General features: G+C 40.0%; 1 protein-coding gene across 3 annotated transcripts in view; it reads left to right on the top strand.

The window, feature by feature from the left end:
• RBM33 (RNA binding motif protein 33) overlaps positions 1–18,534 on the top strand; it is a 133,752-nt gene that overhangs the window by 86,016 nt on the left and 29,202 nt on the right. For all 3 annotated transcript variants that reach the window (XM_023640066.2, XM_023640067.2, XM_023640068.2), the window contains exons 10-14: positions 2,411–2,543; positions 2,934–3,277; positions 4,544–4,846; positions 6,399–6,686; positions 12,428–13,084. In XM_023640066.2, the coding sequence (XP_023495834.2) occupies positions 2,411–2,543; positions 2,934–3,277; positions 4,544–4,846; positions 6,399–6,686; positions 12,428–13,084 (1,725 nt within the window). The remainder of the gene's footprint in view (positions 1–2,410; positions 2,544–2,933; positions 3,278–4,543; positions 4,847–6,398; positions 6,687–12,427; positions 13,085–18,534) is intronic.

Genomic DNA, 18,534 nt, shown 5'->3' on the forward strand with positions numbered 1-18,534 from the left:
AGGTCTGCACCCAGGATCCAAACTTGTGAACCTGGGCCACTGAAGCAGAGCACGCAGTACTTTAACCACTTGGCCACGGGCCTGGGCCCTCTTATCACACTTTAAAGGTCAAAAATGTATTTCCATTTATCTTCAGGTAGGTGTTTTTTACTATTTGTAAGCCAAAACTTCATGAAAAATACATGTGTTTCCTTTTTAGATTTCAGTGATTTCTTTTACCTTTTATATCCAATAGCTTGTTCTAGGCTGTGGTGTTTTCCCCTCTTAGTGTCTCAGGAGTGTGGTTTTAATCTGTGGGTTTTGCGTTTCTCACTGTAAATTGCTTTAATGAACTGTAACCGTCTCTCCATATTTATCTGTTTGACCCTTTTTCCTGGTGTCCCCTCCCCCAAGCTGTTTAATGGAAAATGGGTCTTACCCAGGGTGTGCGTTGCTAATCTGTGTAGTCAAATTGCGTGGGTTAGAGGCAGCGTGACCAGCCAAACCTTGCTGCAAACCAGAAGGCAGGCAGCTTGTTGTTTCCTGTGCCACTCTAGGAAGAATGGTGTAAACATTTTTTTTTGAAATAACAACGGGACCTTGATTGCTAATTTATTATCATACAGAAAGTTTTGAAGATTTTTTGAAAACACCTTTTGAGATACATGTGTATGTAAGAAAAAAGTTGATATATAAAACTAAAGACAGAATACTAATGCTATAGTTTATAAATAAATACTTTATTAATAAATCTTCTATTTAAGTTACCCGGCAAGATACACATACAGATGCACACCATGTATTTCACTGACTTCAAAAAATAAGAATATTTTTGAAACAAGAGGAAAGAATGTGGCAGTGGAAGAAAGAGGCAAGTCCATTGAAACTCCTAATGCAGATTTAATAAGTAACCATGTATGATAGCCTATGCTATTAGAAATACTTTTTCTAGCATATTATTATCATAGTGAAAATATAAAATATCAAAAAATATCCATATCAAAGCATATCAGTAAAGTATCAAATTAACCTTATTGTACATTTATTTACTCTACATTTATTAGGGGTAAAAATCTTTCTAATTTAGTATGAATGTATACAGTGTGTATTCTCACTTGTAAATCTTACATTTCTCAGTTACTGATGGTTAGTGCTTTGATCGTTATCTTAACTGAGGCCTTTATTTAGAGTGAGAAGTGACGTTCCCTAATGTCAAACATTGGTAAGGTGGGGATTTCCTTGATTTCACCTAAAGTAATAGACAAAGACTACAACAATTTAAGCTTTGGAGCTTTCTGTTGAACATGTTTCAGTAAGTCCCTAATATCTGTGTTTTAATAAAGATGTGATGTTTGTGTTTAAACATAATTTTTTTAGTGCCATATAGCCAGTGGTCTTTCAGGTTTGTGGTGTGTATACCAGTGTTCATTTTGCATTATTCTTACAGTGCCATGGGTAGAGCAGACTTTGAAGAGAGAAGGACGGCAAATGTAGTTTGCAAAAGCATTTTCAGTGTTATAAAGTGATGTCATATTTAGAGGGAACAGCTAATTGTATTAGTAATAAAGTGACAGAAAGGGCATTAGCATTTTAAGTATATCAGAAAGAAGTATGATTTTAAAAAGTTGATAAATACTGGCTGAGTTTCAAAGAGTGAGGTGTTATTAAATGAAAATTATTTTTATGATATGTATAATTAATGTTCTTTCTGGAGAAGTGAAAAAAAATTGAGATTTTCTCAAGCAAATGCAGCATTTTTAAAAAGTCCCCATGAGTACTTGAAAGGCCAACTGAAAAATGAAGTTATTTTAGTTTGTCTCTCTGGAGTTCTGCTAGTGACATGTAGTTATTGAAAAACGTTATTAATCTCTAGGAGTTCAAAACTTTTCGTCCAATGGAATCCAACTGTGTAATATTTCTTTTGTAGTAATGTGGTTTCTAAATGTTTCACATTTTCCTGTTTCGTCAGAGATTGCTGATTTTTGTTATGGTACAAATTCGATATATTTTTCTTCTTTTGAGGTAAAGCAACTTCATAACTGTAGCTTATGGTTATGTTGAAAAGGTAACAGAATGGAGTGTTTGAGAAGATCAATGTTAGGAACATCGAAAGTAGACGTTTAGTCTTTTGGATTAATGGGCAAGAAGGTCAATAATTGCATAGATTTCACTAAGCTTAAAACAATGTTCTTGTGGTGCTGTAGCAACATTAAAACATGGAATTAACTGTTAGATGCTGCGTTCTGATTTGACTGCTTCATTACGCAGAACCACTTATTTTGTAACATGTAGTTGTGTATCTGGGATGGGGGCTGCAGAAGATCAGTTGTGATGTTTTCATCCAAGGTGGAAAACTTGGAACTTTGTATACTTTTCTGAAAATTACGAATTATGTTCCTGCCTTTCATCCTGTTTTCCTGTTGTTCTTTAGGGCCCTCCAGAATTTCCACAGCACACACCTGGACCTGTCCCCAACAATTTTAGCCAGCCCCCACGACTTCCTCTTCAGGACCAGTGGAGAGCCCCACCCCCGCCCCAGGATCGAGACCCTTTCTTCCTAGGAGGTAAAGGATGGTGCCGAGTAACGGAGCAAAGCTCTCTGGTGTGATGTGCCTAAGCGCGTCTTTCTGTTAAACTGAGAATAGCTCCCAGTTGATTTTGTTAAAAGAGCATCACATTTTTGTACCATTGCGCTTCTGCCTGTCATTTCAGATGCTAAGATTGGATGTTATTGGTATCTGAAATGTGAAAATCTCATACAAAGGAAGAAATCATCTATAGAAAATGACTAATCAAGCAATCTAGAAATAGTGGCAAAATCTAGAATTCTTTTCGAACATTTATATCCTGCCACCACTTGTAATTTTTGTCTCTAGTAAGATAGTACATATAATTGCTTTTCCAAGAAGTGCGTGTACCATATAACCAGAAGGTAATGGTGTACTACTGTTCAGTTTCAGGTGAACCAAGGTTCCCGAGTCATCTCTTCCTGGAACAGCGAAGTCCCCCTCCACCGCCACCTCCCCCTACGCTTCTTAGCAGTAGCCATCCTGTGCCCACTCCCAGTCCCTTACCATTCACTCAGCCTGGCCCAGCGTTTAATCAGCAAGGACAGCAGCCAGTGTTCCCGCGAGAGAGGCCTGTAAGGCCAGCCCTCCAGCCTCCAGGTCCAGTGGGGATTCTTCACTTCAGCCAGCCAGGGTCAGCAGCCACACGGCCTTTCATCCCTCCTCGACAGCCCTTCCTGCCCGGCCCGGGACAGCCCTTCCTGCCTGCCCACGCACAGCCGAATCTGCAGGTACGGCTCCCGAGTGAGCTTCAGGGACGAGCCTGCCTGTGGCATTGTGTCTTTGCATCTCATCAAATGAAGTTTCACATTTTTATTTCAGTCGACTAAGATGTGGAGATTATTTAGAGAGTAAGGATATTAATCTTACATGTACAGTTGATTAAAGACAACTTTCTTGACAATATTTCTTATCTCCTTAATTGTAGGAGAAATAGGAAAATTTTCTGGGAACTGAAAAAAGTCAGTACTAAGATTTTGCAAAGGATATACTGCTAATAGAATTAGGACATGTTTTGATAATACCTTTGCTCATCATTGCAAGATTCTTAAAAGTTTTACCAATGGCAATAAAGTTCTTTGTCAAATTATGTCCCTGCAGTATGTAGCGGAAAGATGGTTTGCATGGAGGGAGGAAAAAAAGTGTTGCTGTTCCCTCATTATTTGAAAGATTTGAGTGCCCTCTGCTGATCGGTTGTGTTTCATGGGCTGCCTTGAGTTTCTGTGTTTTCTTTGTTACCCAGTATTTCTTCTTGTACTCGAAGTTTGCTATGAAAGTATGTAATGATGGTATGCTTGAATCACCTGTTTAGAAACACGTAGGCTATATGTCTAACATGAAAAAAGGAAAGTTATTACTTAGGGTGTGAAAGTAGGATAACATGTTTTTGCATTTTTCCTTTTTATTAAAAACCTAGAATTAATACATCTCCATTGCAGAAATATTTTCGTATAGACAAGTATTTCAAAAGGAGACTGATCTCATCGTCCAGAAAGTCACCACTGGCATTGGGGCACGTGTTTTCTGTGTTTAGTGCGTGCCTCCTCATCACCGTGCCTTTTTGTTTCTAGTTAAACCCGTTACCCTGATCTTCTCATGTGGGTGAATTACCTTTCGCGGCATCGTTTAAAGATGCCGCCTGAGTCTGCAGTTGTGCTGTCGCTGTTTGTGCACGTGTTTGCTGGTCTCAGTGCTGTGGCTTAGAGACATGTGCAGCAGCGTCCTCGCGCTTGTGTTTGCTTACTGCTTCAGCTGTTTCTGTAGGACAGATCCCTGGAGTTTTGGGATTCAAGGGATTTAGAGCAAATATAAAATGTAAGAGAGTAGCTTTTGGCTTATTACTGCATTTAAGATAATATTATCAAACAAATCTAAAATGAAGTTTTAGTACCACTTAAAGTTGCCTTCTGGTGTTGGGGTTTTTAAGGAGATGACTGAATTGGAACGTAACTAGTACATATGTTTATAAACTGTTTCTCTTTCTTTTGGCATGGAAGGGGCCCCTGCACCCCCCGTTGCCCCCTCCACACCAGCCCCAGCCCCAGCCCCAGCAGCAGCCCCCGCTCCAGCCCCAGCACCAGCCCCCGCTCCAGCCTCCGCCGCAGCATCAGCCGCCGCCGCCACAGCCGCAGCACCAGCCTCAGCACCAGCCGCAGCACCAGCATCACCACCACCTCTCCGTTCCTCCCCCGCCGCTCATGCCCATGGCTCAGCCCCAGTTCAGGCCGCACATGCAGACGGCCCAGCCGCAGCCCAACAACGGGCGGATGCAGTGCCCCCAGCGCCAGGGGCTCAGGCATGTAAGTGTCCACTGTCTCCAGCTGTCTTCAGCGAGGGTCTTGGAAGTCTCCGAACTTTAGGGGCAGTGCTTGTGAGTTGGAATATTTTCTAATTCTGGATTAATTAACGGAGCATGTGTAGTACATTTTTCTGAAGTGAATGTATTTTAAAAAAGCTGCTTTGGCAGTTGATTTTCTTGACTACAGAAATTAATAATGTCCCTTTTGTGCCTGGAAGACTGTATGAATATCATTTGCTTCAGCGTCTTACTTTCATTTATCAAGGTATTCCTGTAGTGACAAGTGATATTATGAATTAAGAGACGTAACTTTAGAAAGTACTTTTGGGTGACGGTCACTGCCTTTGCCAGTGGCTTACTTTTGCTGCATGGATTCTCTGTCTCCTTGAGCTCTGAATGAGTGAGGGCATGAGGTCAGGACGAATTCATTAGATACCCTCTAGTTCCTGGGATACAGCAGTGACCAATGAGACAGGTTTCCTGCCTTCATGGAGCTTCTCTTTAATTGTGGGAGCTGAAGAGTGCATTTTTGTGTGAGGTTCCACTCTCAAGTACAATCAGCAAATGTGTGGATTGTTATGCCTCGAAAGAAGCTGGGAAAGTGTATTGTTTTAAAAATAAAAGACAGTAGTCATTATTGCCTTGTCCTCTATTAAATAATGACTGTAAAGAGGCTAATGGTAAGAGTTCTAGGCTATAAAGGTGAGAGAGTTGATTTTCCTTTTAGTACTGTCTCTTTTTGACCTTGAGCTTCAAGCGTGTTATTTAGCTACTTTTAATCTCAATTTTTCTCATACCTGCCTCTTTCTTTCCTAACGTAACATTGAGACTAAAATGATAGAAGAAATAAAGGATTTTGATATCTGGGAGGAGTATGCTTTGTAACCTAGGTTTCATTTTGTTAGAGCACTGGCAGATTACATCCCCGGCTTGTGCCCTCAGGCACTGATCCAAGTGATCTCGGGGCTAAATTCTCCCCTAGCCATCTCTCGCATCTATAAACTCCTCTAGGAGTGGGCACTGTGTTAGGAATCCTGAGGATGAACATAACTGAGAATTTCCTCTTGGATAAAACTTTGGGCCATCTTTCTCAACTTCAGGAAGTAGTTTTTCTTAGGATGTTGATGTAATGCTTGATTCTTTTATTGTTCCCCCTTGAGTTTAGGGACCCAGTAAAAGTGGTGATGCTGTTAATCCAGCCGACTCCTTGTGTAGACAGATGCCTTTTTTTGGCTCTGTCAGTTCTGTTAAGAATGTTAGTTCCTATACTGCACTCCCCTGGTGTAATTTCCATAAAGAGGAGCTGCTCCGTAGGCAAGCATGCTACCTTTCCCAGTCCCAGTCCTTCAAGGCAGGGCGTGCTGCCGTGTCCAGCAGGAAACACTTAGACAGAAGCGCAAGTGTTTGCCGATGGGAACAGTAGCCACTCCTCAAAAGAGAAGTGACTTACTAATTAGAACAATTTCTTTATGTTTTTATCTAATATTGTGCCTTTTTATGTTCTTTCTCCCAAGTTTCCAGTTGTAATTAGAATTTCTTTCTTCTTACGATAGAATACGACTTCTCAGAATGTAACCAAACGACCAATGCAGCAAATGCAGCCAACTGCTCCAAGAAACAGTAATTTGCGTGAGTTACCGATAGCACCGTCACACGTGATAGAAATGAGTAACAGTCGTTGCTCCTCCACACCTGCAGCTCCAGTAAAACCTATTATCAGCACGTCACCACCCACGAGGCCTGCCGTGGGGTCCAGGAGCGCACAAGGGAAGACTGAGGTGAAAGTCAAGCCACTTAGCCCTGTGGTTCAACCTAAAGAAGAAGTGAAAGCAGAGCCAGAGGTGGGACTTTTTCATTAAACAATATTTGGTCTCAAACAGAAAGCCTTATAATCAGCTTGTACCTTACTTCATTCTCATCCAGTGACTTATTCACGAAATCTTCCCACTTGTTTTCACGGGGGTCCTTCTTTTAACCTAATCCGCCGTATTCGTATAAGACACACTTTCATTCTCACTGGTTTATGATGTTATTAAATTACGTATTATGATAAATACGATTGTATTTATATTTGTACAGTTACAGTTGTATGCTGTAGAATCTGTATATATTGGGGCTTAGCAAACTGTTTCTTTAAAGGGCCTAAAATAAATATTTTAGGCTTTATAATCTAAGCTATCTCCTGTAATTACTCAGCTCTGCTGTTTTAGCACAAAAGCAGTTCAGCAGTTGTTAGATCAATGGGCATGGCTGTGTTCCAGTAAAACTTTATGACAGAATCAAGTGTTTGGCTAGGTTTGGCTTGTGGGCTGTAGTTAGCCGACCCCTCATGTCTGCTCTGATGTTTGTCACTTTTCCTTGTTTTACACTCTGAACTTCTAGAAGATAGGACCACTTTTACTTTTGGCTTTTAAATTAGATTTTTGGGGGGTTTTATTGTTTTGAATTGTATATAGTGTTGCTGATTTTTTAATAGGTATAAATGTTGTAAGAATAAATAATAAATGCAAGTCAGTGTTCTACATGGTTTCCAGTTGAGATCTTCTTTGCACTTTGATTTTGGCCACTTGATGATTTTTTGCTTAGGGGTGGCTCAGTATTAGTCAGTACAATATTGGTCATGAACTTTTTAATTATCTCTTGTTAAATATTAGTAAAATCTGTGGCTAGAACAAACCCTTTGAGGCCTTGGTCTCCTATAAAAGAAATGAGTATGCTTGTCTGCTGCTTTTATGCCATCAAGATTCAGTTTCAGGCTGTTCCCTAGAAATATAGCTGCAGAGGTTGGGCCGCATCTGTCACACACAGGTTCTGAGGAAGCCTAGGAGTCTAGTTTGGCGTCAGTTAGAAACACGTCTTTGGAACGATGCCCTGTTGCTAACATGGGACCCTGAGCGAGTTACTTCACTTCTCACAGCCTCGATTTCCTTCACTGTTGGGCATGTGTGCCTGGGACGTGGTGAAAGATGAGTGTGTGGAAGTTATATTAATACTAATAAAAGTGATATGCAATGTAATAATAAGTATCACGTGTTAATATGATAAAAGAATAATGGCATGAAGAGTTTCTCTGGAGAAGAATAGGCAAGTTATGTTTTCTTAATTATATCAAAAGCAGTTAATACTGGTTTTATCTTTCAATCACTGAAATTGGGGCGGAGTGGTCAGATTTTCTTCTAATAAATTATTGTAGCAGTTGTACTGTAATGTTACCAAATCAGAAATATAAAGTCAAAATATTGAGTTAACATTTATTAAGATCTTATTAGAAGGGTGACATTTTTGGTTTTAAAATAATGTGTGAAAGAATAATGTATATTTACAAACTAGATTGGGATAGTTTATAAAAAGTCTTTGCTAAAATTTTTTTCCTGCTTTTAGTTTATGCAGCTTTTCCTAACTCCTGTGTGTAAACTGATTTGGTTAAGAAAAATTGACACATAATAGCTACATAAAATGAGAAAGTGGCTGTTTAGGACACCACTACCCACGTCTGGCTCTCCCTTTCATAAGAGGTGATTTAAGCAGACTTCTAGAGAAGTCTTCCTGTAGCATCAAACAGGTGCTTTGTGCCTGAAATGGAATTTGCGGTAGCCATGGTACAAATTGACTGTCTTAATTTGTTGGCTTTTAATTTTCTGTGCACATAAAATGGAACCCGGAGTAAAAATTTATTTTAATATAAATATATTTATTTAAATTTAATTAATTTTAATTAATTAAATATATTTAAATTATTTAATAATATTTTTTTCACTAATATTTATTGTTTGTCTGCTTTTTTTTTATTGAGTTATTGATAGGTTACAATCTTCTGAAATTTCGGTAGTACATTATTGTTTGTCAGTTGTGTTGTAGGTGCACCACTTCTCCCTTTGTGCCCACCTCCCTCCCCCCCTTTCCCCTGGTAGCCACTAATCTGTTCTCTTGTCTACATTTTTAAATTCCTCATATGAGTGGAGTCATACAGGATTGTCCTTTTCCAATTGGCTTAACATAATTCCCTCAAGGTCCATCCATGTTGTTACAAATGGGACGATTTTGTTCTGTTTTACGGCTGAGTAGTATTCCATTGTATATATATACCACATCTTCTTTATCCAATCATCTGTTGATGGGCACTTAGGTTGCTTCCACGTCTTGGGTATTGTAAATAATGCTGCAGTAAACATTGGGGTGCATAGAACTTTTGGTATTGCTGACTTCAAGCTCTTTGGGTAGATACCCAGTAGTGGGATGGCTGGGTCGTATGGTAGTTCTATTTTTAATTTTTTGAGGGATCTCCATACTGTTTTCCATAGTGGCTGCACCAGTTTGCATTCCCACCAGCAGTGTATGAGGGTTCCTTTTTCTCCACAACCTCTCCAACATTTGTTACTATTAGTTTTAGATATTTTTGTTATTATAATGGGTGTAAGGTGATATCTTCGTGTAGTTTTGATTTGCATTTCCCTGATGATCAGCGATGATGAACATCTTTCCATGTGCCTATTGGCCATCAGTATATCTTCTTTGGAGAAATGTCTGTTCATGTCTCCAGCCCATTTTTTAATTGGGTTGTTTTATTTTTTTGTTGTTGAGTTGTGTGAGTTCTTTATATATTATAGATATTAAGCCTTTGTCAGATATATGACTTGCAAATATTTTTTCCCAGTTAGTGGGTTGTTTTTTTGTTTCAATCCTGTTTTCATTTGCCGTGAAGAAGCTCTTTAGTCTGATGAAGTCCCATTTGTTTATTCTTTCTATTGTTTCCCTTCTCTGAGAAGACCCGGTGTCCGGAAAGATCCTTTTAATACTGATGTCAAAGAGTGTACTGCGTACATTTTCTTCTAGAAGCCTATGGTTTCAGGTCTCACCTTTAGGTCTTTGATCCATTTTGAGTTTATTTTGGTGAATGGTGAGAACGAATGGTCAATTTTCATTCTTTTACATATGGCTTTCCAGTTTTCCCAGCGCCATTTGTTGAAAAGACTTTCTTTTCTCCATTGTATGCCTTTGGCTCCTTTGTCGAAGATAAGCTGTCCATAGATGTGTGGTTTTACTTCTGGGCTTTCAGTTCTGTTCCATTGATCTGTGCACCTGTTTCTGTACCAGTACCATGCTGTTTTGATTACTGTAGCTTTGTAGTATGTTTTGAAGTCAGGGATTTTGATGCCTCCTGTTTTGTTCTTTTTTCTCAGGATTGCTTTAGCAATTCGGGGTCTTTTGTTGTCCCATATGAATTTTAGGATTCTTTGTTCTAATTCTATAAAGAATGTCATTGGATTCTGATTGGGATAGCATTGAATCTCTAGATTGCTTTAGGTAGAACGGACATTTTAACTATGTTTATTCTTACAATCCATGTACATGGAATGTCTTTCCATCTCCTTATGTCATCATCCAATTCTCTCAGAAAGGCCTTGTAATTCTCATTGTATAGGTCTTTCACTTCCTCAGTTAAATTCACCCCAAGGTATTTTATTCTTTTTGTAGCGATTGTGAAAGGTATTGTGTTCTTGAGTTCTTTTTCTGTTAGTTCGTTATTAGAATATAGAAATGCTACTGACTTATGTAAATTAATCTTATACCCTGCAACTTTGCTGTAGTTATTGATTACTTCTAAGAGTTTTCCAGTGGATTCTTTGGGGTTTTCTATATATAAGATCATGTCGTCTGCAAACAGCGAGAGTTTCACTTCTTCCCTCCCTATTTGGATTCCTCTTATTCCTTTTTCTTGCCTGATTGCTCTGGCCAGGACCTCCAGTACTATGTTAAATAAGAGTGGTGATAGAGGGCATCCTTGTGTCGTTCCTGATTTCAGGGGGATGGCACTCAGTTTTTGCCCATTGAGTATGATGTTGGCTGTGGGTAAAATTTATTTTAATATAAATAAATTCATTTAAATTTAATAAATTTAATTTAAATAAATATATTTAAATTACTTAATAATAATATATTTTAAACATATTTAAAAAAATTCTTTTTAAGAAGTCTTCCATTTGTTTTGCGTAGATAAATGTGGTTTATTTTCTTACCTTCATCTGGTGGATAATGGTGTAGTACAGGACAGACCTATGTGGAAGTATTTCTGCCTATATTCTTGAACATCTTTTACCTCCTCCTGGATGGCCTGGGAACAATCCTAGCGAATTTGTGTGTTTGAAACAGCAGGCCCTCTGGACTTGTTATTGTGTACCCATTGGTCTGCCACTCCCCCAGTGGCCTTGCCCCGGGCTTTTTGAACTTTTAGCTACTTCATGCTGTTTTCTGTCTGCCCCTTAATGTCTCTTCTTGCTCTGTACACCTACCTCTGTAGCCCTCATCTGCCTTCAGATTTGCTCTTTCAGATCTGTCCTAGACTTTGAAATTAGGTAACAGAATTGGTCAGAATTGCGTCTAAAGTGACAAACAAACCCTAATAAAGGCCCGCCTCTATGTCCTGTAGGTCAAGTACACAGTCTCTGTGGGCACTTGCCAACTTCAGCTGCATTTTGGTCTTAAGCCCTAGTTCTTTTTTTTGTTTTGTTTTTTGGTTTCTTTTGAGGAAGATTAGCCCTGAGCTAACCACTGCCAATCCTCCTCTTTTTGCTGAGGAAGACTGGCCCTGAGCTAACTTCCATGCCCATCTTCCTCTACTTTATATGTGGGACGCCTACCACAGCATGGCGTGCCAAGTGATGCCATGTCTGTACCCAGGATCCGAACCGGTGAACCCCGGGCCACTGAAGCAAAACATGTGAACTTAACCGCTGCACCACCAGGCCAGCCCCTTAAACCCTAATTCTTAACGTTTATTTGTTAATAGCTGAATTCTAGTTAGATTAAATCTTATTACATTCTTTTGTAAAGTCTCTGTAGATGAGGATACCTGTGATTTTTTTTTTTTAAAGAAAATTACAATTTTTAACAAATGCTTAGCTTATAATAAACTTTGCTCATTGGATACTGGACTTTTTCAAAGATTTTTTTGATAGACCTTCAGAATGGTTTGGGGCTGGCATATTAAAGACATTCCGTATATACCATTAATATTCCAATACTGCATTTGGCAGCATTTTGATTCTGAGGAGAGTGCATGAGTTCAAGGTCAGAGAGATTGACTTGTGCTGTTCATTATAACCAATTATTCTGTGACAAATGAGTTTGAGATCAGGCTGAAAATTCTGTACGAAAAATCGATAGTTCTAATCAGGCCCTTTCAGGTCATTTACACCCCCCCCCCCCCTTTGTTGGTTCGTCAGAGAAGAGCCAGATAAAACCTGTGTGACAGCATGGCCCCCCTGCTGTGGCCATTTCCATTCAAAACGTATTTTGATATCTTAAATGAATAGTTTAATTGGTTTCAAACTTGTAAATGAGTGGGAATTTACTCGTTTTTAATATTGTGATAAGATTTTTGAAATTATCTTTAGCTGTGCAATTTTTTTCCCCTCCCTAGAGGAAGGAGCTATACTTAAAGGCTCTAAGCAGATTTTGAATGGCTTCTTTCAAACCCTGAATTAAAGGGTATTTACAAAGTGCATTTTCTTAGTTTGGTGATAACAGACTGGAATGGTCACCTCCAGTCTCCAAAGTAAACTGTTCATATTTTCTCTTTCAGTTTCCTGATGAAGATGAAGAAACGAGGTTATATCGCTTAAAGATAGAAGAACAGAAACGCCTCCGAGAAGAAATCCTGAAGCAGAAGGAGCTACGACGGCAGCAGCAGGCTGGGGCTAGAAAGAAGGAGCTGCTCGAGAGGCTGGCGCAGCAGCAGCAGCAGCAGCAGCAGCAGCAGCAGCTCTATCCACCCTCAGCCCCTGCAGAGCAGGAAGAGCAGACGTCTTCACCGTCACCCACCAATGGTAACCCACTGTTACCCTTTCCAGGTGCGCAGGTCAGACAGAATGTGAAAAACCGACTTCTCGTGAAAAACCAAGATGTCACTGTTTCAAATGTTCAGCCCAAAACATCCAGTTTTGTGCCATCTGGTGCTAACATGCAGTATCAAGGACAACCGATGAAACCACTGAAACATTTGAGACAGGCCAGAACTGTACCTCAGAGTCCAGCTCAGCACAAAGTCCTGCAGGGAAAGCCTGCGGATGGGGAGGGGCCGCCACCCCCCTCACAGACTCCTCGAGTGGCGTCCCTCCAGGGCCGGCCCCTGGATGCCAAGCCCGGCACGAAAAGGACCGTCATGCACCGGGCAAACAGCGGTGGCGGAGATGGGCCACACGTCAGCTCCAAGGTCAGGGTGATTAAGTTGTCAGGCGGGGTAAGTTGACAAGGTTACCATTGCCTCTTTGAATCTGTGCTTCACTTAGAATGTCCCCATTCCCAGAGAAGGTTTTGAAGAAAGGGAAGTAAAAACTGCCTCGGTCACAATCATGTAGACCAGCCTCTGCCTGCTTGACGCTGGCATAGGAATTGTTGTTTGCATTCCACTTCCAGCTGGGACCATGTTGTGCCAGTTGTCTCTCTTGGGTCTTGGTGAGAGGCCAGTGTGACGATCCCTAAATTAGACATTTCTCAGTCTTAGCTTCTTTTTGTAGATAGTTTGTGATAGAATCATCGTTTGTTTTAAAAATAAAGTTTCCTTTACCGCAAAACAAACAAATTGTTATGTATAGCTTCAGACCCGGTGAGCAGCTGTGGGCAGGGCGGGGCGTGGGGGGCAGTGTGCTATGTGTCTACTTTTAAGCAGCATTCTTCCAGAGACTGTTTCTTATCTTCTGTTTTCAAGCTAATTTCCCCCGTTTGAAGGGAAAGAAAGGATTAATAGAATTCTGAGGTGAAATCGTGTATGGTTTTACCACATGCTTTCAAAGGAGGCGCACAGTTCGTTTATTCCTCTCCTTTTGAACGATGCGTGTGTGAGATGGGGCCGGTGAGGCGCAGTAGTTGCGTTTCCCACTGCGGTTTGGATGTGCTCAGTGTTTAGAGTTGCTGCCGGTAGATTTCCGGTGCAGAAGATTCTCCCGGCACGAAGCCATCTGTAGAACACCCACTTCCTCATCCTGCCATGTAGTCGTTACTTATGTAATAGAAGGTAGCTCTCGTCTCTGGCTTTGATTCCAGTGACTTCTACAACAGATGCTATATAGTGTGTGTAATTGGTGCACTCTGTGACAACGCTTCCTATTGTGTGCAATTTGTGTTATAAATTGAGGAAGAAGGGGGAAGAACTGTAAGACACAGGCTAGTTAGAGCAAACCAGCTAGTGATGAGTACATTAAAAACCACAAAATATTTACAATAAAAAAGAAAATGGCCTCTAATTGTCAGTCTATCCAAGGAAAGTAGTACCGTGTAGGGCTGCGGGGGAGCACGTGTGTGGCATGGCATCCTTTGCTGGACTGGATTAAGTACAACTCATCATTAGTTGATTAATTAGTTGAGTTTTAGTTGCTTTTATTTCCAGGTTTGTAGACTAAGAATGTGAAGCTTTTCATATGCTGTAAGAAAACTTTTGATAGTATAGTATAAATTAGAAATTCCATATTCAACAGGACTTATAATTTTATTTTATTCAAATCTGTTGTTTCTTACCTCCATTCATTGCAATTCAAAATGTTGATAAGCAGATGGCATATATTATATGAAATTATTTTAATGTTGTATGAATTTGTTAAATTTAGGTGAGAACCCAAGCATTCATGAGTTTCCACAGTGTCTATAGCCTTTTGCTTTTGCCCTTGTTTAAAGCATATGTAGCCAGCGTCTCATTTTTACTTGCATTGTAAACATAGGAGGGACACGGAGCCACGTTTAGCAATGGGACTTTTCCGATGGCAGCCACGGTGGTGCTTTGTGCTAGCTGGTGTGACAGGAGGGCCACGTGCACAGGTGGCGAGAAGGTGTGGGGTGCGGCTCTGCTGTCCAAGAGCAGCTTTCAAACCAGTGGACACCTTTCTTTTAAAAGAATTTATCTACTTAAATTTTTGCTGTCTTTTTCTCCAGTGGCAAAAACGTATTTTTTATATCAGACCATATGCTAAAATCATGCTATGTAATTTTACAATACGCAGAAGAACAGCAGAGGAATTGTACCTGAAAATAGCTGTCTGACAAAGTGTGGAATAGCTTTTTAGCTCTCTTTAATTCTTAAGTATTAAGTTAGTTTACCAGCATGTTTTGTATCTTAGAATTTATCCCATCAATTCCTTTAATAGCGTGTTGGCAACTTTTGACTTATCAGAAGATAAATGCCTCATTTGTATCTCCCTGAACCAGAACAAATAGTATTTCGCTGTCAGCCTTGGGGTTTTTTGTGGGTAGGAACTATTTTTAGGAGAGCATGTTCATATTGTGCTTATTTCAGGCGATGCAAAAAGGAAACAGTTCAGTGCTGAGTGTGCTCACATTTCTTCTGCCGTCCGTCTCAGTCTCTGCTGGTCCTCTTCTCCTTCCCTCTGGAATCTGTGCCCAGGGCTGCTGTGGGACCAGCCCTGAACTGCTGGCACCCCAGGAAGGGTCTGACGGGCTTAGCGTTCAGTAGGATTCGCTTGTATGTCATACCTGTGCAGAAGATTACTTATGCATTTCAGGTTTATAATTGCTTGTTTAATAAGAGCATTTTATTTGTCAGTTCATGTTCTTGCACTTTGCTATAAGCCCTGGATTTCTTTACATCCTGTTAGTACAAAAATACAATATATGTAGTATTTTTAAGGTTTCCTAGAAAGATTTACTATGGAGAGAGTCAGTTTTATTTCCTTCACTTTTTTCTCACCTAAACTGGTGCCTAGCATATTTAATTAAATTATTCTTGGCATTGAGTCATCTCCTCGTTCTCCTGTGGTCTTGAGACAGGACGCGGGCCTACTGCAGTCGGTGGTGCCGTTCAGAGAATGCGCCCTGGTGGTGACCACAGGTCAGCAGGTACCCCCCAGGGTGGTTACGGTTACGAACGCAGGGTTTTCTTGGCTCTCTTATTCTGACGAATGACTTGGGAATATCTTACAGGTAAACTAGGCTTCTCTAGGTCTGCTTTTACTGTGAGGTGACTGTGAATTCATGCAGTTCTCTTTTGTTATTTTCCGTATTTCATTATTTATATTCGGATCATTTATCTTTGGATTTTATTTGAGTATTTTGAAAAGTGAAAGAGCTGGAGTCTTAAGACAGTTGGTTTTTTTGTCTGTCCTTTCAGTAATTGTATCATTTTTAAAGTGATTTTTAATTCACCCATATCATTCTAAGAGAATTTCTATTCCTTTTATATTGTTCTTCTTTGTTAGAACTAATGCATTACAGACATAGGGGAAGCATTTTCCAGCGTCGTTGTCTGGGTTTAAAGCTTGAGAGTGATTCTTCGCTTTCGTCAAGGGCTTTTTGTTGGCATCGTGTTTGTTACTGGTCATTGTGGATTTCCTTTTCATGGAGTGTAGAGATGGAAGCTCTCCCTCGCCAGGACAGTGCGCTTACATTTGTACACAGTGGTGTGATACGGTAAAGACAATGTGGCTTTGGATGAGGAAGACCCATGTTTGGATGGTCATCTTTTATTTATTGTCTTTGGGACCCTGGACAGTCATTTCATTTCTCTGAACCTCAATCTCCAATCTCTAAATGGAGTTACTAAGGTTACTTTGAGTAATAAGTAAATGAAACCTCTGACACATAGCAGGTACTTCAAAAATGTCCATTTTCTTTTTAGAGTGCTCCTAAGTACCCTTCTAGAAATACATTCTGTGATTTTATGCCGTATAATAGTAGTAGCTACTGTTTACCGAGTGTTTAGCATGTGCTCACAACATCATTTTAAGGTCGATGCTGCTATTCCCATTTTATAGGTGAGTAAATTGAGTCTCAGAGAGGTCATGTTAGTAGCCCAGGGCCACACAGCTGCTAATTGGTAACAGGCTTCTGAATCCTGTGTTCTTTACATTATTTATAAGTTATTTTTTTCTGCCGCTTTTTTCCAGTTACTTATTTCTTGATTAGGGATAATATTCTGCTGTTTCCAATGAGTATATAGCAGTTGGAATTGATTCAGAAGATTTTTTGTGGGGGTTTTTAGAATGAGGATGATGATTAGGTTTCATTTTGCTTGCCCACCCCAATTGGTATTGCCTGACTAGAGAGCATGTTGAGAAGGATTTAGGGGCATGAAACAGTGCTGTGATTGGTGAGTAGCATCAGCCGTGGAGATGGGACTGGAGCCTGGTGGCTGGGTTTCCACCCTTCGTGTTCTAGAATGTGCGGAATGGTTTGGTAACATTCGAGGAAGCATGTGGCCGCTGGCCTGGTAAAGTGAGTGATGGTTTATCCTGGCTAAGTGTATCTATAACTTGCTGTGTGCTCAGTGTGTGTCTTTGAACATTTCTGTGTAAATCAAATTAGGTCAAATTTTATATTTAAAACATTTAGGTGAAAACATTAGGGGAATTTGAAATTTAAAGAGACCTTTTGATATGAGGCTAATCAGTCTATGTCTGTGAATTTGGGTTTTTTTCACACTCATTTTATTGTCTGGATTTGTTAAGTCAGATTACAAAAGGAACAAATTAATGCTGTTATAAAGAGTGTTAGATATTGGCAAAAGTTTCTGCTTAAATTTCATATGCTTCCCTGAGTATTATTTATATAAGTAATCTACTTAAAGAATTGTATTTGATGGAATGGTTCTCTTTTTATTACTTAAAATATGGAAATACTTTCCATTTGCTCATTTCTCAGAAAGCTTCTTTTAAGTATTTAATTTTCAGAAACCAAAAGAGCAACCTTTTAAATCATAATTTTGTTCATAAGCAATACATAATCTAGAAAAACCATTCACGTAATAATGGAGCAAATATAAAAATATGAAATGTTAACTTAGTGTAACCTTGCTGTAGTCATCCAGTCATTCTTTGTGATTAAACATCAGAAAAAGGAATTAGAACAAGCACACGCCACGGGAAATTCCTTTACTGAGGAATTCACTTAGCCTGCAGCTCTGTCTTCTGGTTTAGGGGAAATGGGGAGCCTTTGAAGTGTTTGCTGCCTCGTTTCCACCCGTCTGTGGGACCTTAGTTACCTGGCCCAGGTGTACCCGGGTCTCCTCGGGAAAATGAGGCTGGCTTGCTCCCAGGTTGGTTGTGAGGATTAAAGGTTGTAACACGTATGAGGCGAGTGGCACAGTGCCTGAGCACATGGTAGTGGCTGGCTCGGTGAATATCACTACCCTTTCCTTTTAGTTTAAGGAAGAAAAAATGGCTTATTTAGAGTGGCAGTTTATAGTGTTCTTTAAGAAAATGAAAGCAAATTCGGAATTCAGCTGCTTTATTCTAATCGAGGTAATGAAAATTTTAAGAATTTGGCAGCAAATTAAGTAAACAGTCCTTTGTTCTGCTGGCCACACCGAGAAATGAAAGCAGCACAGAATGCCTCAGCAGGAAAGCCAGCTGTCCGAGCATGATACTCTTGCGTCTCCTTTTTGAAAGGCTGTCAGAATGCTGCCTACAGAAGGTCCCAACTTATTTGTGTGAGCTTGCTTTTGGGGGTTGGACGACATCGGTGCATTTCTTCCCTTCCTACCTACTCGAGAGTTATTCTCACATTTTCTCTAGAGAGACGGTAGAGAGGGGAGATGTACACCCCTGATCTTTTTTGTGGAGTGGAGGACATTTTATTTTGATATAATTTCAAACTAACAGAAGTTAGAAAAACAGTATAAAGAATCCCTGTGCTTCTGTGTCACATTTCACCAGGCGTCTATGTTTTGCCACGTTTGCTTTATCG

This window comes from Equus caballus, chromosome 4 (assembly GCF_041296265.1).
Source record: "Equus caballus isolate H_3958 breed thoroughbred chromosome 4, TB-T2T, whole genome shotgun sequence".
NCBI lineage: Eukaryota > Metazoa > Chordata > Mammalia > Perissodactyla > Equidae > Equus > Equus caballus.